This window comes from Pan paniscus, chromosome 16, assembly GCF_029289425.2.
Source record: "Pan paniscus chromosome 16, NHGRI_mPanPan1-v2.0_pri, whole genome shotgun sequence".
Lineage (NCBI taxonomy): Eukaryota > Metazoa > Chordata > Mammalia > Primates > Hominidae > Pan > Pan paniscus.
In genome coordinates, this window is record NC_073265.2 from 19,743,349 (window position 1) to 19,768,082 (window position 24,734).

General features: G+C 41.5%; 2 protein-coding genes and 1 non-coding gene across 12 annotated transcripts in view; 1 reads left to right on the top strand and 2 right to left on the bottom strand.

The window, feature by feature from the left end:
* The window catches only part of FAN1 (FANCD2 and FANCI associated nuclease 1), a 40,132-nt gene extending 32,352 nt beyond the window's left edge, over nucleotides 1-7,780 (top strand). For all 8 annotated transcript variants that reach the window (XM_024925612.4, XM_055098800.2, XM_008961823.6 and 5 more), the window contains 2 exons: nucleotides 1,476-1,616; nucleotides 6,240-7,780. In XM_024925612.4, coding sequence (XP_024781380.1) covers nucleotides 1,476-1,613 — 138 coding nt within the window. In that variant the 3' untranslated portion in view covers nucleotides 1,614-1,616; nucleotides 6,240-7,780. The remainder of the gene's footprint in view (nucleotides 1-1,475; nucleotides 1,617-6,239) is intronic.
* The window catches only part of MTMR10 (myotubularin related protein 10), a 53,005-nt gene continuing 31,877 nt past the window's right edge, over nucleotides 3,607-24,734 (bottom strand). For 2 of the 3 annotated variants that reach the window (XM_003809566.6, XM_008961818.5), the window contains 9 exons: nucleotides 23,742-23,829; nucleotides 23,571-23,659; nucleotides 19,475-19,605; nucleotides 18,273-18,342; nucleotides 16,676-16,746; nucleotides 13,021-13,190; nucleotides 11,852-12,022; nucleotides 7,562-7,744; nucleotides 3,607-6,746 (listed from right to left, as the gene is read on the bottom strand). In XM_003809566.6, the coding sequence (XP_003809614.1) occupies nucleotides 6,144-6,746; nucleotides 7,562-7,744; nucleotides 11,852-12,022; nucleotides 13,021-13,190; nucleotides 16,676-16,746; nucleotides 18,273-18,342; nucleotides 19,475-19,605; nucleotides 23,571-23,659; nucleotides 23,742-23,829 (1,576 nt within the window). In that variant the 3' untranslated portion in view covers nucleotides 3,607-6,143. Of the gene's footprint in view, nucleotides 6,747-7,550; nucleotides 7,745-11,851; nucleotides 12,023-13,020; nucleotides 13,191-16,675; nucleotides 16,747-18,272; nucleotides 18,343-19,474; nucleotides 19,606-23,570; nucleotides 23,660-23,741; nucleotides 23,830-24,734 lie in introns of all 3 variants that reach the window. The other variant, XM_034938451.3, reaches the window with a different exon arrangement.
* On the bottom strand, nucleotides 20,955-21,057 carry LOC112437401 (U6 spliceosomal RNA). Its single transcript, XR_003026020.1, has one exon. It is a non-coding gene; the product is annotated as a U6 spliceosomal RNA (small nuclear RNA).

The following is a 24,734-nucleotide window of genomic DNA, read 5'->3' on the forward strand; positions in this document are numbered from 1 at the left end:
TCCTTGAACCAGTCCCCCATGGATACTGAGGGATGGCTGTATTTAGGTTTTGTATGTCTTAGCCTTTATTTCACCTTTGTTTTTGAAAGATATTTTCTCCGTGCAATGAATTTTATGTTAACAGTTATTTTTCAATACTTTAAAAATATTAGTCTACTGTCTTCTAACTAGCATGGTTTCCAATCAAAGAATCTTTTTTTTTCCTCTGGCTTTAAAAATTCTGGCTGCTTTGACTATATCCCCTGATTATACAGTTGTGATATTTCCTAGGGTGCCGTTACATTTGTGTGCCTGGGATTCATTGATTTTCTTCAATCTTTGGGTTTATTGTTTTCATCAAATTTGGAAAATTTTTGGCCATTTTTTCTTTAAGTATTTTTTTTCTCGTTCCTTTGGGGACTCTAATTAAATGTCCCTTAGGCTGTTAAATGCTGTATTTAAACAATTTTTTTCTATATTTTACCTAGAATAGTTTTTATTGCTGTGTCTTCAAGTCTAGTGATGTGTAGTGAACAAAACACACAATTCTTGCCTTCATGAAGATGACATGTAGTATATATTTTTATCTTATGAATGCCATGAAAGAAGTGCATAGGGAGGATATACTTAGAGCTGTGACCTCTCCAGATCAGTTTAAGCTGAGCATTGAAAGGTAAGAAGTCAGGCATGTCAAGAACAGGGAGAAATGTCCCAGGCAGCGGGAACAGCAAGTAGCAAGTGGAAGTGAGGGCCTTGGGGTAGGGAAGAGACTGGTCATGGCAAGAAGGTTAGATTTAATTGAAAATGTAACAGAGTAATCGGAGGGTTTTAAGCAAGGAAGTAAAATCCAGTGCATGCTGTAAAACAATTTTTCATTTGCTATACTAAGAATCAGTTTACTCATCCTCTGTGAAGAACTGTCTAGTTTCTACAGAATAGAAGAATTTCTGAATAAATTTCTTAGCTACATACAGACGCTTCTCAACTTATGATGGCCTTATGTCCTGATAAATCCTACACATCAACTGAAAATATTGTAAGTTGAAAATGCATTTAACATATTTATCCCACCAAACCTCATAGCTTAGCTTAGCCTACCTTAAATGTGCTCAGAATGCGTGCATTAGCCTACAGTTGGGCAGATCATGTAGTTCACTGCAAACCGTAGAGTACTGGTTATCCTCATGATCGTGTGGCTGACTGGGAGCTGTGGCTCACTGCTGCTGCCCAGCATGGAGTATCATACTGGGAAAAGATCAACACTCAGAGTATGGTTTCTTTTGAATGTATATCACTTTTGCACCATTTTTAAGTCAAAAAATCCTAAGGTGAACCATTTTAAGTGAAGGACCATCCGTATATTTGTGTTACACTTACAAATACAGTGAGAGAGCAGAAGAGCCATTTAAATAGTTGTCAGTGACAACTACAACTTACTTGAATGGCTTTTCATTCAGTAAGATACTAATAACAACTTTTAAAAATTTCTTTTCCAGCTGGTGGAAGTTAAAGGCCCCAATGATCGTCTTTCACATAAGCAGATGATCTGGCTGGCTGAACTGCAGAAGCTGGGGGCTGAAGTAGAAGTCTGCCATGTGGTTGCAGTTGGAGCTAAGAGCCAAAGCCTTAGCTAAAAGGTATGGAATTGGGGATATTTGGTCATACATTAATGTAAGATTTTCAAGAGTATAAAACATGTTTTATTTAATTTTGTTATCGTGCATTATAAACCTGATAGTTTCACTTGTCATTGTACAGTGTCTGCATATCACAAAACAGTGTTTGCTTGAATACACTCATTGATTCCACACAGTGGGTAATAAACTTTTTTTTTTTTTTTTTTTGAGACGGAGTCTCGCTCTGTCGCCCAGGCTGGAGTGCAGTGGCGCGATCTCGGCTCACTGCAAGCTCCGCCTCCCGGGTTCACGCCATTCTCCTGCCTCAGCCTCCCGAGTAGCTGGGACTACAGGCTCCCGCTACCACGCCCGGCTAATTTTTTGTATTTTTAGTAGAGACGGGGTTTCACCGTGTTAGCCAGGATGGTCTCGATCTCCTGACCTCGTGATCCGCCCGCCTCGGCCTCCCAAAGTGCTGGGATTACAGGCGTGAGCCACCGCGCCCGGCCTTTTTTTTTTTTTTTTTTTTTTTGAGACAGAGTCTTGCTCTGTCACCCAGGCTGGAGTGCAGTGGTGTGATCTTGGCTCACTGCAACCTCCGCCTGCTAGGTTCAAGTGATTCTCCTGCCTCAGGCTCCCCAGTAGCTGGGACTACAGGTGTGCGCCACCATGCCTGGCTAAATTTTGTATTTTTAGTAGAGACGGGGTTTCACCATGTTGGTTGGCCAGGTTGGTCTGGAACTTCTGACCTCAACTGACCTACTCGCCTTGGCCTCCCAAAGTGCTGGGGATTACAGGCATTGAGCCACTGTACCCAGCTCATAATGAACTTTTTTAAAAGAGAAAAATTTTGTTGACCATTATTGGAGCTGGATGCATCTATATGATTAGATGTGCAAGAAGCTGGAAAACTCAAAAACAAGTGATGATTCATCTTTAGGTTTTTTTATAAAAAAGTAGCGGCTGGGCACAGTGGCTCATGCCTGTAATCCCAGCACTTTGGGAGGCTGAGCGAGGCAGGCGCATCATGAGGTCAAGAGATCGAGACCATCCTGGCCAACATGGTGAAACCCATCTCTACTAAAAATACAAAAAATTGGCTGGGCTTGGTGGCACACGCCTGTGGTCCCAGCTACTCGGGAGGCTGAGGCAGGAGGATGGCGTGAACCCGGGAGGTGGAGCTTGCAGTGAGCCGAGATTGCACTGCTGCACTCCAGCCTGGGAGACAGAGCGAGACTCTGTCTCAAAAAAAAAAAAAAAAAAAATTAAAAAAGTAGCATAACCAATGTTTCCTTCAAGTAATTATATATGGGAAACCGAGATTCTTGAATTAAGTTTTTCTTTACTGCCCTATACACATTTAGCTGTTAAACTTTGTTTTATGATTATCTAAGAAGGGCTGAAACAGTTGAAATTCCAATTTCTTTAGGAATCAAAACATTCTCATGAAGTTGTGTTGATTTATAACATGTAAATGCTTGTTCTACTGATTGGGCCCGGATCATGAAAGGAATGAAGTCTTTATCAGAGGCAGTTGTCCTTCATTGTCCATCTCCCTGGGACCATCCCTAATAACTAGATAGGGGTATTTTCTCTGTTGACAGTACAGTCAAATCGGCTGCTCATCACCATTGTGGGAGGGTCTCAGGCTGGGCAAGGGGGTGTGGTAGAAAGGTGATTTATCCATGCGCCAGGCCCGGGAGTCAGGGACTGGAACCCCAGTCTGTCTCTCGACTTCTTTGAAGCCTTCTTGGGGGAATATTACTCCCCAGTTTTTATATTTATTTATTGAATGGAAGGACCAGTTAGGGCATGATCTATCAATATCCACATGGCCTTAACTTTAGCCACTTCCGAATTGCTGTTAAAAAAAGTTACTGATCACTACCTGGCTTTAGAGGGCAAGCAGAAACATCCCATGGATGACACAGAAGTATGGGTGGGAGAAGATGCCTTCACCTCTTCTATCAATCACTGTGTTCCAGTAGATGATTTCATACTGACAACAACAAACAGTCGCTGTGGAATTTTATTAAGCCATCAAAATTTCCTTCACACTCAATACTGTTGAACAACAAGATAACACATCTTCTTGCTCATCCCACTTGAACTCAAGTCATCAATTTTAGGCACAAAGGTTTTAGTTTTCTTGGGAAATCAAGTTTTAACCACTTGAGGTTACTACTGCAGCAAGCAGATTTTGTTGACAAATGTGAACAGCTTTCACCCTCTGTTAGTACAAATTAATATCCTCTCCTTAAATAAAGTTAGTTAGCTATTTTTGGTTTCAAAATCAGTTTCCATCATAAAATAACAGCAAGACACTGTACACCTTTACGTTCAATACTAGAAATTTCACCCAGCGCATCAGCATCTGTGCGGCGTTCCCTCAGCACGGGCTCTGCTGGCGGGCAGCAGGGGTGCTGAGCTCTCTCTAGTGCGCCCTGTGCAGCCACACCACTGCTGTCACCACATATCCCTCTGACGGCAGAGGTGGTATAAGGAGCTTTACCCTGGCCCGACTGAAGGCTGTCATAGTTGTTTTTCATATTATGCACAATAAACTGTGGCACAATAATCATGATATAACAACTGTCCAGCAAAAATAAAAGTATTTTACATTTGATTGATCATACAAAAATATGCATTTTTCTATTTTTAACCATTATTAATAGTACCTAATATTTTTAAACTTGTAAATTAACAACAATAAAATACTACAAGAGTTAAAATAAAATAAACGTGAGGGAAGAAAATTACAGAGGGAAAAATGCTCAATCCAAAACATTTAGTAATAATAAAAAAGCAGCTAAATGAAAAAGGGAGAATTGTGATTACACTGTCAAAGGTAGGATATGCTGTGGTGTTATAAGGAGATTGGGTCTGGTTTCTAATCAAGGACTGTAAAATGTTTAATAATTCTATTTGTATAAACTGAAACTAGCCCTTATTTTCTAGGCAACAAGTTGGCAAAAACCTTGGGTTTACCCATAAAGTGAATTTCTTAAGATATTTTTTAAGAACTCCTGTCCTGTTATATCCAGAGACATTATCAAATTTTAAAAGGCAAATAATTCAAAAAGAAACAGCTATTCAGTACATATAAAGGTAAAATACAGTTATCTTGAAAACACTTGTTTTAGAAAAGGAAATAAGCTAACTAGACACTTTCCTATAAAAATTTTCCGTATCTTAGGATGGCAGTTTAAGAAACAGTCAAATTTGAAAGTATCCATGTTTTAAGCGGGGAATGAGGAGTGTGGGGGAGGTGGTGCCCCGTTTCACTGCTGTAAGAAGCTTCAGCTTTGACCTCTACAGTGGTAGGTAGGCTCTTGTCACACAGTTTGGAAATACTTTACTTAAGAGGAGAGATTCAGATCAAGCAAACAACTGTGTCTGCTCATTCTCCTCAACTTTGCTGTCCAAAGTTGGGGGCTGGGGGAGCACTTCTGTTGCTATTCAAATGGCAGTGCTTTGAGAGAATCCATTTTTTATTTCTCCTCTATTCCTAAGCATTAGGAACTATGAGAGAAGGACATCTGTGCAGGTGCCCAACTCGTAACCTCATTAGTTATTTCCAGGGGGAAGTGCCAGCAATAGTTTACCACACTGGAAATACTGACGGCCAAGCCCAGCACGCCTCCCAGCAAGCCTTGTTTTTGAGGGCGGGTTTTGGCATAGATGGCACTCTCCTGTCTACAGCATGCACCTCTGTGGAATCAGCACCCCACAGGCCACTCCCCAGTGGCTTTCAGAGGAATAAGACTTTGGGGACTCCTGGCTATGAAGCTTAGTATGAAAAGCCTATTTCAAATATGCAGTGGGATTTTCCCACCCCAATTTTAAAAAGTGAAATTATTATATTTTCTTCTGTAATATTTGTATCTTAAAGTCAAAGGCACTTCTAAGTTTAATTATCTGCAGCAAATGCTTTAAAATTAACAGTGCATATCATTTTAAAGTTAACCCTATGAAGTTAAAAGCAAACTCATGATTTCAAAACACAGTGATCTAAGGTTGCAAAGAAGGTGATCTAAAATCATAAATTCTGGCCCCAGAACACTGAACCTTCATCAGGGGAGTTCAATTAGAGATGACAGAAAGTAACCAGAAAAATACATGAATACTTCCTAAAACCTGCTGGAGGTTTTATCAGATGCTCCTAAAAATGACACGAAACACAAATTTCCTAACTTTCCTGTTGTCTGCTGCCTGGGGCTGCTAATGTGACTATCAGATAGCCTTCAGGAGGTGGTAGGAAAAATGGATGGAGACAAAAATGTAGCAGACAACATGAACAGTTTGATCACGGTTACAAGAGCCAGACCTGTAATGACAGAAAGAGGACAGGAACAAAATTTACATCGCTCTTAAAATAAAATAAGTGTGAAAGAAGCATGATTCAACATGTTTTTAAATATTAGTGCAAATTCCAACTATTCTTCTTACATATAAAGTTATTAGAGATTCAAACGCCTAGGTTAGCAATTTTAATTCAGAGGAAAAAAGTTGACAGCTTCCCTCAAAATGCTCAGAAAACACCCTATTTTAGTCTTCATTTGCTAATGTCTCAGTAGACAACCATATTTTGGCCCCACTTAAAAATTTGCTTAATGGTGTTCCTAAAATGCTTCGTCTGCACAGATTCCCTACAGGAGAAAATGGAAATGAGGAGGAGAGAAACTCCGGTGTCCTCGAGGTGTCGGTGTGGTGAGGGCCGCTGGCGTTGAAGTACATCCTGCTCTGGCCCAGCTCCCCATAGCAGGCCTCCAGGGGGCCACTGCGCTGTTGCCGCAGCATCCTGCTCAGCACGTCGACTTCATCAGCCAGGAGGGAGAGCTTGTGAAAGGCTGTGATGGAGCCACCCAGGCTGATCTGGGCCTCAGGAACCCAGCGGAAGTAGCACAGTTTCCACAGTTTTATGTGTGTTCCAGAAACACGTGGCAGAATAACACCGTGCAGGTTGGCGGGTTTGGAAAACCATTCTCTAAAATACTGCTCCGTATCACTGTTCTGGCTGTCGGTTTGCTGAGCTGGATCTGGTTTTGGTTTTAATATCAATGAATTTCTCCTTGGAAGTAATTCTTGGTCACTGATGATTCCATTCTTTAAGGCAGACGGCATTCCTCTTAGTGTGGAGCTGTAGCTTTTCTATACAGAACAGATTTTATTATGTTCCGGGGATTCCCTTTTTAGAAAGATTGAAGGATGCAATGGCAAATATAAACTCAATACTATGAAAAATTAATGGCATTTCAGCCTCAAAGAACATTTTCCTCCCTTCCTTTGTGTCCTTATTCTAATCCTTCTCCCCTGGAATTACACTTTATGTGTTGACTCTACCTAGGCTGTTACTATCAGCCTGAATGGGGGCGGGATGAGAGTACCTCCTGTCCACTAATTTGCTTAAGGATAAGTTCTAAGACGGGCTAGAAAAAACCCTAGACCTGGCCGATTCTATCAAGAACAATGGCAAACTGAATAGAGGCAGTCAGGAGGCCAAATGTCTGATTCTTTGTTCTATACCTTTCAGTACTCTGCAAATTTTCTACCAAAAAAAAATCCCAAGAATTTATTTGGGAATTATTAAAAAGGCAAACAATGAATGTTATTAGGACAAGAATATAGCAGTCAGGAGGCCATGACTACATCACAGCCAGGCGGCATTCCCTGCCACAGTGGTGGCTTGAATCATCAAGAAATGGATAAATGGGGCTTTAGTAAATCAGGCTTGCGGGCTCAAAGCTGCAATCTGCCCACTCTCAGGTACTGAGACTTTGTGGGCCTCAGACACCAGGAAGAAAGTTGGGATACAGTCATTTGAGTTAAAAAGGGAATGACCCCTCAGAAACCCGCATTAGCAGTGTTACTCTTGGAAGTGCCTTTACTTTTAACGCTCTCTGTTCTGAAAAAGAGGTGTTTGATTACGTGTGAGCCAACATCACGTTTTGTTACCTGTGATTTACCTTTGTCCGTTTAAAAGACTTCACGGAGCCATTCTGTATACAAGGTGTGCTCTTTCCAATGTAGAAGGGGTTATGGAAAAGGGTGCGATCCTTTGCTGTAAACTGGAGAGACCAGTCCCAAACAGAGGGGAATTTTAAGCCCTTCTCATCACCCAATTGGATATTTTTGCTTATAGCAAATTCCTGCAAAATAAATAAATAAATATTTGCAAAACTAAAGATTTTCTCATGAATGCCTTTTTTCGGATCAGCCACTCATCATTATACAGGTTAAATGTTCTGTACTGCAGCCCTCAAAACCCACCAGAGTGGCACTTTCACTTCAAGAGAGGAGACGCTCCTGGCCTTTGAGCTCAGAGAAGCCCCATAGTCCCCATGAACAAGGAGTGTGCTTCTCAGGTGCCCTCTGCCTTAGGACCCCAAGGAAGCCGTGCCCTTTGGGCAATAAGAATGTTATTAAGAGAAGTTTCACTAACATGATACTAGAAAGTCTTAAACATGTTGAATTTATTTCTATAATTACAGTATTTTACTTTTATGAGCACACGGTCAGTACATTTAAGTAGTTACCTGTTGGTAAGTGGATAAACAAAATCTTTGGATGGAAATCACTGCCACCAATTTTATAACTTACTTCGTAAGTAAGTGGGGAGCTACACTTCACTGAGCCAGTGATCTCAAATCACAGACCACAGACTCAAGGTAGGAAAGAAGGGATCAACTCCCTGTGGTCCTAGCATGTGGCTAAAACCATGGAGACCATGTACACAGGAGACCCCTCTTCACAGGAGTCCACCTCTAGCCCGGACTCTGGGCTGGTGCAGCCTAGTCATCTGGCTTCCCACCACAGTAAACTGAGGCAACACAAGGCTACAGGGTGACAGCCAACCACCGCATCGTGAGGAAGACATGGAGCTCCTCTGGAAGGCAGCCCAGACCATTTCTATGAAGCACAGTCACATTTAGCAATGTGGAGAAAGGACTCTCATCTCAGCTGATTGATGGCAGCAGGCTACCACAGCAGTGTATACACAACAGTTCGCTGGAGGAAATAACCCCAGACACAGAGTGGCTGGATGATGGGAAATGTCTGATTCCTTGTTCTGTACCTTTCAGTACTCTCCAAATTTTCTACCAAAAAAAAACCCCTAAGAATTTATTTGGAAATTATTAAAAAGGCAAACAATGAATGTTATTAGGACAAGAATATAGCAGTCAGGAGGCCATGACTACATCACAGCCAGGTGGCATTCCCTGCCACAGTGGCGGCTTGAATCATCAAGAAATGGCTAAGCTGTGTAACAGCATAGGGCATTTTGTAAAGTTTTACAAAATTTTCTATTTCAAATAAGTAAAAATTCATTAAGCACCAAATACACATACTCTTAACAGTTTTGGCCAGGCGCAGTGGTGACTCATATCTGTAATCCCAGCACTTTGGGAGGCCGAAGGCAGGCGGATCACGAGGTCAGGAGTTCAAGACCAGCCTGGCCAATATGGTGAAACCCCATCTCTACTAAAAATACAAAAATTAGCCAGGCGTGGTGGTGTGCGCCTGTAGTCCCAGCTACTTGGGAGGCTGAGGCAGGAGAATCACCTGAACCTGGAAGGCGGAGGTTGCAGTGAGCTGAGATCATGCCACTGCACTCCAGCCTGGGTGATAGAGCAAGACTCTGTCTCAAAAAAAAAAAAAAAAAAAAAAATTTTAGTTACTTGACATTTCATCATGTACATGGATTAAAAACAATCCATTTGCTTTAAACACTGTTAAGAGCTGAAATCTAGTAAAACATGAACCCAAACGTGTTTTAATGGCCCTTCAGTAAGTATATAGAAAATGTCCTCTTGGCCAAGCGCGGTGGCTCACGCCTGTAATCCCAGTACTTTGGGAAGCTGAGGTGGGCGGATTGCTTGAGTCCAGGAGTTGAAGACCAGACTGGGCAACATGGCGAAACCCTGACTCTACAAAAAAATGCAAAAATTAGCTAGGCGTGGTGGCATGTGCCTGCAGTCCTAGCTACTCAGGTGGTTGAGGCGAGAGCAGTGCTTGGAGCCAGGAGGCAGAGGTTGCAGTGAGCTGATATTGTACCACTGTACTCCAGCCTGGGTGACAGAGCGAAACTGTCTTAAAAAAAAAAAAAAAAAAAAGTTCTCTTTTTTAAAAGGTGAAAATTAAAAATATTTATCCCAAGAGAGACCAGATTTTCTATAAACACTACCTGGCCACTAGCACCTAAGGTGGCCTCAGAATGGAAAAAAAAGGAAGAAATGCTTTGGGCTTTTGCCTGTGTGGAAGAGGCTGAGAACGGTTAAGAATCACGACCCTTTAGACAATGACCAGTTCCTACTAGGGAGGAAGGGAGAGGGGGATTCATGTTAGTATTTGTCAGAAAAGGCTTTTGAAAGAGCCAAATTAAAAAGAGCACTAGAACATGAACAGGGAAAGCAGAGGAAATACTTGTAGAAAGTATTTTTTACAGCTCCCTCAATACAATTCAGTAACGTTCATTCCTGGTGAGAAGTCTGTCCGCACACGCAGCATCAGCCAAGCAGCAAAGGCAGTGGTGTCTGGGGGCCGGGAGTCCTGCACGCAGATACCCACCCATGCACTGCCCAGTCCCCAGACCCCAAAGTCTTTGTCCTCACCTCACGTACCTTTTGCAGGCTCACACTGTCTGTGTGTGCACGGGGTAGTGACGGGAGACAATGGGGAAGAGCTGAAGGAGGCAAACAAGGCCAGCAGGAAAGCCTAGCTCGAGGCAGAGAGGGGCCCCAAGAATGATTATGGTGACGAAAAATAAAAACGAGCAACTGGGAGAGCATGTATTTTAGGAACAAATGAGCGTTCCATGCCTCAGGAGCCTCTAAGCCTGTATCACTGGTTCTCAGCACAGTATCTGGAAAGGTCAAACTTTCCTGGTGGGGTGGGCAGGGGACAGACTCTGGCTCTATCACCCAGGCTGGAGTGCAGTGGCACAGTCTCAGCTCACTGCAATCTCTGCCTCCTGGGCTTAAGCCATCCTCCCACCTCAGCCTCCCCAGTAGCTGGGACCACAGGTGCGCACCACCATGTCTGGCTAATTTTTGTATTTTTTGTAGAGACAGGCTGACAGTGTTGAGTTTCTTTGAGCCCTGGGTTCCCCAAAAGTGGCAATGCTGGACAATCTCTCCTGCCTTTTGTGTCCTGAGAACTGGCTCCTGTGGACTGAGACTGCCCTCCCTCCTGATTCCCCTGTCTTCTGACTATAAAATCCCAGGCCTTGTCCTTTTCTTTGGGATGCCCATTAATTAAGTTCTCCCTCCTGCAATAGCCTAAATAAAATCAGCTCCTTAACTGACCAGTGTGTTTTGTCTTTTATACCAACAAATCCAGAATAATTCATGTCTTTAGGAAAATTTGCATAATGATTCACAGTTTACGAAATGTTTCACCTCATACAATGAGACTAAAGGCGTAAGTGTTAGTTTGACAGATCCATTTTACAGGTTAGCAACCTGGACTCTCAGGCTGAAGCCTGAGTGGAACATGGGCCTAGCACTTTTCCCAGACCAGGGCCAGAACTCAGGTTTCCCGCTCCCCAGGTCACACTGCCTAGCCCAGGGCCTTACGGCTGAGGCTGAAGACCCCGGAGCTCACTATGAGGGCAATCCTCTTCCTAGAAAGGCTTCCTGAAGGTCCACAAGAGCTGCCCCTTTCTGTTTCTCTCAATGGTCTCCACGGCATTTGTCAGCTTCTGTTGTTGGTTCGAGGTGGGTGAAATGGCACTTTGGTTCAGAATGGTTTCCACCAGTGGCAAGCTGTAGCTAGTTTCAAGTTTGGCTTGAGACCCTGCTTAGTCATAAATGACTCTTCCTCTACCATCAATGAATTGTGACCGGAAACTTCAAACTCGTGAAGGAAAATAATCTTGTTTTGTACAACTTTTTATCCTACTGACCTAGGAAATAAATGTCGTGTAACAGGGCTTTTGTTTTTTACTACCCAATAGCCCAAATGTGAAATATAAATATAAAAGCATGACATTTAAGGTGGTTAAAGTAATTGACATCTTTAAAGGGGTTTACTACAAAACATTTACATTAGAGTAAAACAAAAAATGTTCATTCATAAAAATAATTTCCTAGATTTTTGTGTCTTCAAAATAATCCATTCAGAAATTTCAGCTGAAAATGGCAGTAAGAGAGTTTTAAATCATAAGATTTTAAATAGGCAGTGAATTATACTTCAATTATACCTCGATAAAGTTGTAAAAACAGGGAAAATGTAGCCACAACCACAGGGTTGCTTACCGTGCTTTGCTTCACTCGCTGGTGAGGGGAGTTGAACAGGAAGGTGCCAAACAGTGAGATCCGGGTGCTGTCATACAACACTGCCAGGTAGGTTTCGGAGAACTCAAAAGCTGCAGGATATTGTTCTAACAGCTGCCAGGTGGCATCCAAGAATAGCAAAAATAAAGGAGACTGGCAAATACAAAGAGACAATGGGATCATTTAATGTTATCCTTCAGCCGTTCACATTTACTTCAAAATGTACTGCTGATGTTAAAGAAGAGATGAATGAGAAAACATCTAAGCCTAAAACACTTGGCTTCTAAGCTGAGCTATACACATCTATCAAACCCAAGAAGTAACATTCAACCATGATAAACATCACAACCCTTATTTGCCCAATACATGTAACAAGTTGAAACAGCAAAGCACACAGTTGAGCGGGTTGCCACTATATGAAGGGGGAAGAGCAAAATATGTGTTTAAGCATGTCCTAGAAACAATTCTTCAGATTATATAACAAAACAAAACCATCAACCAAACTTCTCTAATGTTTGGTTGATCCTGTAGGCTCAGCATCCAGAAAACATCCCCATATTTCAGAAAACACTTTGGGATGAGCCTAGGTCACGTGGTGTGTCCCCAAGTGCAGTAGCAGGTGACCACTATTTTTTATGAGACACCACAAGTCAAATGGCGCTCTCTGAAACAACCTTCTAAAAACTGATCTGACTGACCTGCCTGGCCGGTAAGATATTTGTAAGGCCTTCCGCAGCCTTAGAGATCCGAGGCAGCCACTAACTCCACAGCTGTTACAAAGGTGGCCCTCTCAAACTTTTCATCTTAACCTATGTATCCCATTTTAAGAAAATATGATATTCCAAAAGTGATTTTTCAAAATAGCTAATGTGCTTGTTATCTGTTTTTCAGTATTTTATTGAGAATTTTTTCAGTAGTTTTCCACTTAGACAAATTCAATAGACAACATTTAAAAATTTCACCTTCATAGTTACGATAATCTTTATAATAAGTACATCAATTTGAACTCTAATCCATTAGTTAGCTTTGGACTAAGGAAATTAAGTTGTACTAAATACAGTATTTTTTAAAAGCCCCTTCATCTTTTAATGACACATATTTTATTTTGTGTATCCTTAAAGACTGATAAAAAGGCATCAAGATTTTGTTACCTCTTTCTCTGATCTCTTTAGATGGTTGCATCTGTCTAGAAACTGATATCCTGCCATGACCCACTCCTTCTGTATCAGACTCTGAAATCCAGTAATTGTCCTAAAATAGGGATCCAGCATCACTTGAACAAGAGAAGCTACACAACAGCTCAAGTCTCTTCCTTCCTCCTCTGTCAATAAAATGGAAAGAAAATGATTACAACATAGAAAAATGCTGAGAGAGAAAGGGAAGGAAAGGTAAACTAGATAATTTAGTATTCTGCACACCTGGGCTGCCTTCCAAATCTGTATAAGGAAATTTTACTGGATTCCAGCAACTCTAAAATATTACAGACTTGTAGATAAACTAAATTAGCATTTAATAGGAGATGGTCTTTTATACATGGATATTTGCCAGATAATAGAAGCTCATCACTCATATTTTTTACATTCGAATGGTTTGTGGTAGAAAATCCGTCTAGACTCCATTCTACTGCTCTTTTGTCAAGGTATTAAGTATAAGGTAATCTTTCTACTGACAGGCCACATGGCAATACTGAGAAGTGAATGGGGAGAGTGGGACTGTTCACTACCAACTGAAGCTGTGGCAAACGATTCCCTCCTGTCTTTTATAGTTGTTGTCCTTTCCAATGAGGCCAGAATTGCCGCGCTATCAAAGTCAGCCAGGGAAATCAGAAGACAACTATTGACCAATATCCCTTATGATTACAGATGTAAAAATCAATAAAAATATGAGTAAACCAAATTATCCAGGAATGCAAAGTTGGTTTAACATCTGTCAATTGTAGAAACGTACCACAGTAATAAAGGACAAAACCAACACGATTATCTCATTAGATGTGGAAAAAGCATCTGATACAATTCTACATTCATTCCTGATTAGGAATAAAAGTAAACATATTTAAACTGATCAGAGACAGCCACAAAAACCTACAATTAATGTTATTCCCATTTCATTGGTGAAAGACTGGATACTCTCTCCCTAAGATCAGGAAGATGATAAGGATGTCTGTTCTCTACACTTCTCCATCTCATTGAACTGGAGAATCTAGCCAGAGCAATTAGGCAAGAAAAAGAAAATAAAAGGCATTCAGATCAGAAAGAAAAAGGTAAAAACTGTCTTTGAAGACAATATGATCCTGTATGTAAAAACTCCTATGGAATCCACAAAATAACTACTAGAATTCATAAATGAGGTCAGTAAGGTTACAGAAATTCTGTACACAACAATCTGAGTACACAGTAAACCTGAAAATGAAATTAACAATTATATTCACAGTGACATAAAAATAAAATACTTAAGAGATTTAACAAAATAAATATAAGACTCACATAATAAAACACTGCTGATAAAATGAAAGATCTAAATAAATGAAGCAGCATAATTCATAACAGCCACAAAGTGGAAACAACCCAAATGTCCATCAACAGGTAAGTGGGTAAGCAAAATGCATTTACAAACAGTGGAATACAATTCAGAAATAAAAAGGAAAAGACTGCTGATACACACTACATGAATGAACCTCAAAAACATGTATGTTGAATGAAAGAAGCCAGTGGCAAAAGGCCACATATTGTATGATTCCATTTATATGAAATGCCCAGAAAGGGAAAATCTAGAGACAGAAAGATTAGTGGCTGCCTGGAGCTGGGACTTTTGGGGTGATGAAAAATTTCCAAAACTAGACTCTGTATATTTACTAAAAATTACTGAATTACAAATTAAAAATGGGTGAATTCCATAGTATGTAAATTTTTAACTAAACAAACTGTTTAAAAATAAACGTATATAAAAATGCTAGTAAAATGAAGGTTCAGTGCTACTTCTGAGGCCTTTTCTATTACAAATGCATGGAGAAATGGAGGATGAGTAGGGTTCTCCAATACGATGAGAACACCCACTGGATGAGAGAAATTGTGATTATTAGGCTCTGCATGCATTTGTGTTACTGCATCAGTTCAGGATTACTTTATATGACACATTACTATTTGATTTTTTTCTAGGAGTCTTAAAGATTTTTGCCTTGTTAAAGTCAATCAAGTTTGGCAGTTGTTAAATGCACGTCTGTAAGCCTGGCCAGGCACGGTGGCTCACGCCTATAATCCTAGCACTTTGGGAGGCCGAGGTGGGCAGACCACCTGAGGTCAGGAGTTCGAGAGCAGCCTGGCCAACAAGGTGAAACCCCATCTCTAGTAAAAATACAAAAATTAGCCGGGCGTGGTGGTGCATGCTTGTAATCCCAGCTACTTGGGAGGCTGAAGCAGGAGAATCACTTGAACCCAGGAGGTGGAGGTTGCAGTGAGCTGAGATCGTTCCATTGCACTCCAGCCTAGGTGACAGGAGCGAAACTCCATCTCAAAAAAAAAAAAAAAAGTACTTCTGCAAGCTTAAGCAACATTTTGTATTCATATACTATGCAACATGAGTATATAGTCTTCCCTCAGTATCCATGAGGAACTCATTCCAGGGCCTCCCTTGGATACCAAGATCCACAAATGCTTAAGTCCTGGATATAAAATGATGTTAATATTTGCATATAACCTATGCACATCCTCCTGTACACTTTAAGTTACCTCTAGATTACTTATAACACCTAATACAATGTAAATGCTATGTAAACAGTTGTTATACTATACTGTTTAGAGAATAATGACAAGGAAAAAAAAGTCTGTTCGCGTTCATTATGGCCAAAGCTTTCCCCCTCCAATATTTTCAGTCCTGGGTTGGTTGACCACAGATGGGGAACCCATGGGTACAAAGGGCCTACTACTGTATTATACGAAGGTAGTTTTTAGTCTATTAAACTTTATCTGCAAACTTAAAAATTCTATTAGCTGTAAGTTATTTAATATGTAATTATCCTTTGCTTAACTGAAAGATTTTTACATCACCGTTTATTCCTACCAAATATTACATTACTAGCTATTCAGCAGTTCAGTCTAAATTTCTTCATCTCAAACTGCTTCCTTAGAGTCATAATCTAGCATGAGCCAGAAGGTATTTAAACTAAAACAAATTTGTACAAATTAGACAGCAAAATTACAGAGAGAGAATGCCCTGTCAAAATTAACACTAAGTATTAATCCATTAGGGGATGGGACCCACCCTTCCCATAAAATAGGAAGGATAATTTAATAAAGGGTAAAAACTGGACTACTTTCTATTCTTCTATTTGCAGTCCTTGTGCCACTGGTTTTTATTCTTTTTTTTGAGTCTTGCTGTGTTGCCCAGGCTGGAGTGCAGTGGTGCGATCTCTGCTCACTGCAACCTCCGCCTCCTAGGTTCAAGTGATACTCCTGCCTCAGCCTCCCGAGTAGCTGAGACTACAGGCGCACACCACCACTCCTGACTAATTTTTGTATTTTTAGTAGAGACAAGGTTTCACCATGTTGGCCAGGCTGATCTCGAACTTCTGACCTCAAGTGATCCACCCGCCTCGACCTCCCAAAGTCTGGGATTACAGGCTTCAGCCACTGCGCCCAGCCTGTGCCACTGTTTTACTCAAATGATGTGCAAAATCTGTAATGTATTTGATGGTACTGTAGTAAATAAGAAATAGCTAAAACTGATGTGATTTACTTGAATGGGGACAAGCAGTAAACCAAGGCTGGCTGGCATGGTGGTCATGGTGCTTTCAGGAGTTACTTTAGTTACCTTGTAGGACTACAGAGAGATGTTTGCTTTCTAGCATGTATACAAGTTCTGCTGAATGCTTAAGGAATGCCCTGAAGAGAGAAAAGGAAAAGTAGTGTTAAAAATCAAATTTCCACTACAAATACATAAAGTACTTGAAATCAAGCAAATCTAATTTCTCACTTTACAGATGCTCTCTGACTCATGATATTCCCATAACTCATGACCCATGATAACCCACTGTAAGCTGAAAATACCCTAAACTGAGACTGTGTGGCTGACTGGCAGCTGTGGCTCCCTGCTGCCACTCAGCATCACAAGAGAGGATTGACTGCTTTCTACTGAATGCACATAGCTTTCGCATTACCGTAAAGTTTCTTTAGTTACTTATACGATTTCTCAAAGGAGTATATTTTGTAATTTTTGTTTTCTTTTTAAGAGACAGGCTCTCATTTTGTCACCCACACTAGAGTGCAGTGGCATATCACAGCTCATTGTAATCCTGAACTCCTGGCCTCAAGTGATCCTCCTGCCTCCACCTCCTGAGCAGCTAGGACCACAGGCACGAGCCACCATGCCTGCCTAGTTTTAAAATTTTTTTTGTGGAGATGGGCATCTCACTATGTTCCTCGGCTGGTTGTGAACTCCTGGCCTCAAGTGATCCTCCTGCCTCAGGCTCCCTAGGACAACAGGCACATGCCACCATGCCTGGCTAGTTTCCAACTTTTTTGCGGAGATGGGGTCTCACTATGTTGCTCAGGCTGGTTGTGAACTACTGGCCTCAAGTGATCCTCCTCCCCAGAGCTTTGGAATTACTGGCATGAGCTACCACAACCGGCCCCACTTTGTAAAATTTTTTTTTTTGAGATGGAGACTTGCTCTATCGCCCAGGCTGCAGTGCAGTGGCGTCACCTTGGCTCAATGCAACCTCTGCCTCCCAGGTTCAAGTGATTCTCCTGCCTCAGCCTCCTGAGTAGCTGGGACTACAGGTGCATGCCACCATGCTTGACTAATTTTTGTATTTTTAGTAGAGACAAGGTTTCACCATGTTGGCCAGGCTGGTCTTGAACTCCTAACCTCAGGTGAGCCACCCGCCTTGGCCTCCCAAAGTGCTGGGATTACAGGCATGAGCCACCATGCCTGGCCTCATTTTGTACTTTTTCATCAGGGAAATTCATAAACCCTTTATAAAAAGGAAGGGGTTGACTTATGACAAAACTATAGAGATTGAGAAGAGATTAGTGGTAGCCAACAGACACAGATGGCGATGAGGGTGCACCTGTAAGAAGGCTAGCACAGGGGAGCCTTGTCATGGAACAGGTCCGTATCTTCCTGTGGTGGTGGTTACGTGAGCCTACACACGTGATAAAATCGCACAGCTGTGTTAAGGGCATGCACACAGACAAGAGCATGTATGAACTGGTGAGTAAGAGCTATCCAGTGTCCCAATGTCAGCTTCCTGGTTTGGATGCTGTACTCTAGTTACGAGATGTTACTATTGGGGGAAGTTGGATGAAGAGTAAGTACATGGCCCTCTGTGCTATTTTTGTACCTCCAGTGAGTCTGTAGTTATCTCAAAATAAAAAGTTAAAGGAAAAGAAAGTAAAGAAGTACAAACCTTACATATTCTAACCATCGAGTATTTTCCAGTGAAGATAACCATTTCTCTTCAGTTTCTTCAAAAGGCTCTGTAATAAATTATATACATACACATTTTTACTTTTTATTTTATATGATCCCTATCAGAGTAAAGAGATACATCAGTTTCTAATATTTAAAAGTTAGCTTTAAGTAAATATCATGCATTTTCACTTTAATAACATGGAATAAGCATTTAAGAAGACATTACAATTCTGTAACAAAGCAAAACAAAGCATTCCCCTGGGGCTCCATCATCTTCTCTCTCGCTCTTTCAGGGAAATCTTGGAGTCCAACCAACTCTGACTCCCAACAGCTAAGAATTCCAGCCGTCCCTGCTCAGCCTATGCCTTGATCCTGGCCCTCCTGACCTGTGAGGTCAGCTGCCCAGGCCCTAGCCCTTGGCTTTCTCACTGCAAGCCTTGCCCTCCTGCTTCCCTGCCCCACCCCTGCTGCCAGTGGTGCCTCTGTGCATGGCTCACGTGGCCTGAGGGCTAGCCACTGCATGAGGACAGGCATCCTCACTGCCCTGCCCAGAGTGCACATAATCATTCAGGACACTAGTTTTTTCAACAACTTGCCCCTGCCCCGCCCCTGCAAGGCCCTCCCCCAGGGAAGTGCTCACTCATTGCTCAAGATCTGCTGCAAGGCTGCCTTTGCTGACTCCCTGGTGACTTAGAGGATCTCTCGAGGAGGACCCACATTACACCAAAGATGCTTTCACGTGACTCATCCCGCAGGACACATGAAAGCCACCTGGTACGTTTGCTCAGATATATCAGAATTCTGATGCTACAAATATAACACAGCTGTTTGATACCCATGTCAAGTCACCTATCTCAAAGTATAACTGTATGTATTAAAATCTTAATAAGTTTGTCTGTAAGGTAATACAGTGTTCTACTCAGCAAATGCTTTTATAAAAGTATTCTCCTATACCTTTCATCATCTGAAGGAAATTTAATACACTCATTTTTCCCCCTCTAAAACAAAAAGTAGTTTAAACTTAATTCCTTAGGAGGTTCTGAAGTTCTCATACAATAATATATAATTTGTACAAATAGTTCCATAGACTCCTTAAATATATCTATTTCTACATTTTTAAGAACATCACTTTTCCTGACATCTTATGCAACTCTGTATCCTGTGTTCATTATATATATGAAATAAGAATGAAATTACCATTAACGCATAGCTGCTTCAGTTTTACAAATGCTGCCTGTACTTCTTGAATATTAGGCAAGGTCTTATCCAAATCTGATTTGTAAACATCACTTCTCTGTGGGTGACTTTTAGTTATTGCATTACAAATCCTAATAAAGACAAAAATACTTTAGTCATTACTCATTCATTTCAGCATATATTTATTTAACCCTTACTATAGACCAGGGGATAGAGAGAGGAATGAGACAGGTAAGGTCTCTGCCTTCATGGAGTTTACTTTTTTTTTTTTTTAAAGACAGAACCACTGCTTATCTTTTTTAGTTTTAGAGACTATTCCATCAGGTTTCTCTGCATGATTTTTCTGTATTCTCATAAAACTGAGAGTGAAATCAAGAAGACAGGTAAACTTTGTTTCCCTCTTAGCAGCCGACTTCTCCCACCCATCTGGCTTTGACTACTGCAGAATGCTGCCATTCACCTCACCGCCACCCCCACGTGCAGTGCACAGAACAAATTAGATCATTTCCTTCTTTTTCTTTTTGAGACGGAGTCTCATACTGTCGCCCAGGCTGGAGTGCAGTGGCAGCATCTCGGCTCACTGCAACCTCCCCCTCCTGGGTTCAAGCGATTCTCCTGCCTCACCCTCCTGAGTAGCTGGGATTACAGGCACCCGCCACCACACCTGGCTAAATTTTTGTATTTTTAGTAGAGGTGGGGTTTTACCATGTTGGCCAGGCTGGTCTCAAACTCCTGACCTTGTGATTCACCCCCCTTGGCCTCCCAAAGTGCTGGGATTACAGGCGTGAGCCACTGCGCCCGGGCTCATTCCCTTATTTCTGATGGGAGAAAATAAAGCACATCCATTGGAACACTTGCCTAGGAAACAGAAACACTGCCAAGCGGGGGGTGCAGCATTGCATTTAGATTAAGGAGACCCTACACTCCCACATCTTTCCACATGATGTAGACAGAAGGATGGCAAACCAGATGCACATTCTCCAGCTCTAGAGAATGCAAAGCACCTATTCCCACAGTCTTAACGATTTGCTGTAGGATGAACTGCAAGTACAGACATTCACCAAAATTCCTCCCACCCTTCCTCTGTTCTTAGGAGAGAATGGGCTACTATAAATATGTGCCATGGGGTCTCTAGATGTTTTCAAAGGAAACAGCCAGGACTGGGATTCCCATCTATATTCAACGGGTAACTTCCACACCACTTTAAAAAAAAAAAAAAAAAACCCTGCTGTTGTTTTTTTTTTTCCTGAATAGAAAAAGTAATATAAATTAGTGTGGAATGTTTAAAAACACCTAGAAAAGATAAGAAAAACAAAATCACTCAGAATTCTAAAATTTTGGTGCAATCTTTCTAGGTTTCCTCTATGCACCTTTATGTGTATGGAATTTAATGTAGGCATGAAAAATAAAATGGCACTGTACATTTGCTTGATAAACTGATTTTTAAAAATTAAATAACATGAATATGCTCCCATTTCATTAAAATATGTAATGTGTCATGAACCTGCATGTCATCTTTGTGCAAGGGCTATGCTAACCTTCCCTGTATCATTCCAATTTTACTACTGGTGTTGCCCAAGCAAGTGGGGAGTTGACATTCTTCGTGGGGTGGGGTAGATGATAAGATAAATGGGCTGTGGTGAATGCCATGGATGATGTAATCATGAGATTACAGGCTACTTTAGGTCACATGGTGAAAAACAGCTGCTCTGTGAAGATGGTACTGAAGCCGAAACCTAAATGAATAGAGAAGCAATGTAAACATCTGGGGTGAAAATGTTCTAGGCAGAGGGCAGCTAGTGCAAGGGCCCTGTGGCAGGTAACAAGCATGGCTGCTGAGAAACCTAAAGAAGGCCAGTGGGGCTAGATGACACACCTGAGGGAAAAAGGTTAGGAGACGAGGTTGGACAAAAAAGAGGATCTGTTCTACTTATGAAGAATAGGATAGCTGAAAACACAAAAGGCATTAAAGTAATTTTCAGCTTAATAAATCACTGAAACTGCCACTGATTATAAGGTTTTATAACTAACTCTCACCCAACAATGCTACAATTGTCCCTTTAACAGCAAAATTCCTAACTGTGCACTTCATCAGCATGTATGCTAATGAAAACAAGGCTTGGAGTATGACACAGCAGACAGTTAATTCCAAATGGAGTTCAGGTAAATCAAAATCCACAGAGAATACGGACTCGTGTGAACTATAGTCACCTTCCTTTCCAGAAAACTGAAGGGTCATTTGAGGGTCACCTGACGGTTATTTGCTTCAGTGAATATGGCTCTGTCAGTTACGGTACAGTGGAAAAACCCTACACTCTGGCTGTACCAAAAAGGACTGTGATACACAATTTCTGAGGCTCTATAAGCCTGTTTTATAAGATCTGTTCATTTACTCCTCATTTGTTCAACAAGTATTGAATAAATATCATATATGCTTCCTGGGTGCTAAATATATAACGGTGTGCAAAACAGACATAGTCCCTCATCTCATGGAGTAAAAACGACAGGCGGTAATCAAACTGTAACACACACATATATAATTAAAAACTGAAATAAATGTTAAAAACTCAGGAGCTCTAAGAACATAGACTTTTGAAGTCTGATCAAACTTTACAGGTGAGAGAAGGCTTATCTTGAGGAAATGATGTTTGAATTGAGATATAAAGAATGAGTGAGCTGGGTGCAGTGGCTCACGCCTGTAATCCCAGCACTTCGGTAGGCCGAGGCGGGTGGATCACCTGAGGTCAGGAGTTCGAGACCAGCCTGGCCGACATGGTGAAATCTTGTCTCTATTAAAAATACAAAAATCAGCTGGATGTGGTGGTGGGTGCCTGTAATCCCAGCTACTCAGGAGGCTGAGGCAGGATAATCACTTGAACCCGGGAGCCAAGATCGTACCACTGCACTCCAGCATGGGTGACAGAGTGAGACTCTGTCTCAAAAAAAAAGAAACAAGGAGTGCCAAGTGGGTAAGCATGGAGAGTGTTCCCAGATGAGTGCAAAGAAGGCAGTCCAGAAGGGAAGAGCGCTGGACAATGTCAGGAGGTTGAAAACACCAGGGAAAGTCCAGGGGGCTGGAGCCCAGGGGGAGAGGAGACATGGAAGGAGGAAATGATAGCACCTGTAACACACAGGCAGAGGTGGAGCTGGGTTTGTGGAAGCACATGGGTTTGCAAGGTGTCTGAAAAGTGAAGTGAGAAAATCTGAGGAGGGATTGGTGATGGGGAAGGGAAAGAAAGAGGAAGGCATCCAGGATGACCCCCCGGTTTCTGAGAGCAGGCTGGGGGAGGGCATGGAGGCCATATCCTTGAGTTTGGTTTTGGACATAATGAGTTTAAGGGGTCTCTGAGACCTCCATGTAGAAGTCAAGGTAGACTGAAGATATAAATGTGTTGGTCACTAAAGCCACATTCTTGGGGAAACTTCTTTAGGAAAAGACTACAGAACATGAGGAAGCGGCCTTAGAATCTGTGTAATGTCTGGAGAGAAGAGGATGGGTCTGCAGAAGGCACGGAGTGCCAGTGAGGAAGAGGGGCTTCAGGTGAGTGGAGAGGAGCAGAGGCCGAGGGCCCAGGCGGGTTTAAGGAGAGAGTGATCAATAGTATTGCTCGCTGCTATGAGCACAACTGAGAAAGGCCTCCTACTTTAATGACGTGGAGGTTACTAATGACCACAGCAGATGATGCCAGACTCGTCTGTGGTGGCTAATTAAAACCACTGTTCTAGCTATTGCAAATGTGTAGACCTAAATAAGACACATCAAACTACAAGAAAAGTTTGATTTATCCTGAAGTGTCTCAACTGGATATCACTGCACTTTGAAAGTATGTTATAGGAAATGCTATAGCAAGATGTCAGCAATGTAAGATCCACAAGTGTCTTACAAACCAAATAATTAAATTATATTTAGTGTAACTCCAATGTCAGTTAATTTTAATATTATCACATTCTTTTCAAAATGGCAATTCTTATATAAAACATGGTGCTAACTAATTAGTAAGACTATGCATTTTGTTATTTTCAATTAGTAGGGAACTCACTGTAGTTACACAACAAGTAAAACTATCTAAAGTGACAATGACCATTTCTCAATTACCTCTGGTCAATCTTCCTCTGCTGCAGCACGTCTTTGATGAGGGCCATTCGCACAAGAGCACTGCCGTTAGAGTGGCTCCAGCACCAGAGCTAGGGGAGAGGCAGAATCCTTACTTCACTGTGTAGAAACAATGGACGTCAGCATTCATAAAATCCAACAGAAATCACTTACTGGCATCCTTCTCCCAACAAAAGAATGGGAAAAGATCTTTAGATCTTGGTCTGCTAAAGAACTTGGCACTACAATGTATTCTGGAAGGCTGGAGGGGAAAAAAAAATTATATGAGTGCTGTGCTAAAAGCAGGAATAGTGTGCTCCTGCAGACCCTATAAATAATTAAGCACAGTTGTCCGCATTTAATGTGCACCCCACTTAGTAGCCACATGGTGGGCACCATGGGGGGGCAGTGACGATCCTACACGTTAGTCTAAAATATGTGCGATATGACCAATTCTTAAAAATCTAAATTTATAGCATGAGAAAATTCCAAAGAAGGTATTAGAAATATTTTCCAGAATGACTATTAAACATGTATGTGTTCACTGAAAAATATATCCACCTTTGTTCTCTTGACAGGCTATGGTTAAGGACACCAGGCAAACAAAAGAAAACCCCACAAATCTACCAGGAGCTTTAGCTGTCTTCTTAAGTCCCTCTTCTACCTTTCCCCATGCCTAAAAGGCACAGTCAGACTCTAGGACACTGATCAGACAATAATTACTAGTGGGCAAGCTCCCTGCACCTCAAGACATCTTCCTTCTTTCCCCGACGTGGCTGGGCAGCCCCATCACGTTTCTCAGCACATACACCAGAGTGTGCTGGCCGTGAAGCTTAAATTCCAGGGGAAGCAAAAGATACAAGCTACATGCTGCAAAGCACCTTTCTAGAACTGTACTAGAAGTTCCTGGTACTGGATTAACCAGTAATAACACAGTAGTGCTTTTCTTCCTTTTTCTAAAAAGCTGCTTATGTGCGTGAACTAATGAGGACTTCAATGACCTTAAAATAAGGCATTCCAAAAAATTCATAATAACTAAATGACATTAAACAAATTAAAAAAACAAATTCCTAGTCACTTCTAGAAGATCCCCTAGGGAACCAGCTCACTATTTGGAAAAATGTTAAGTAAAGGAGAAAATGTAGATATTTATATTGCTTTTCTTGT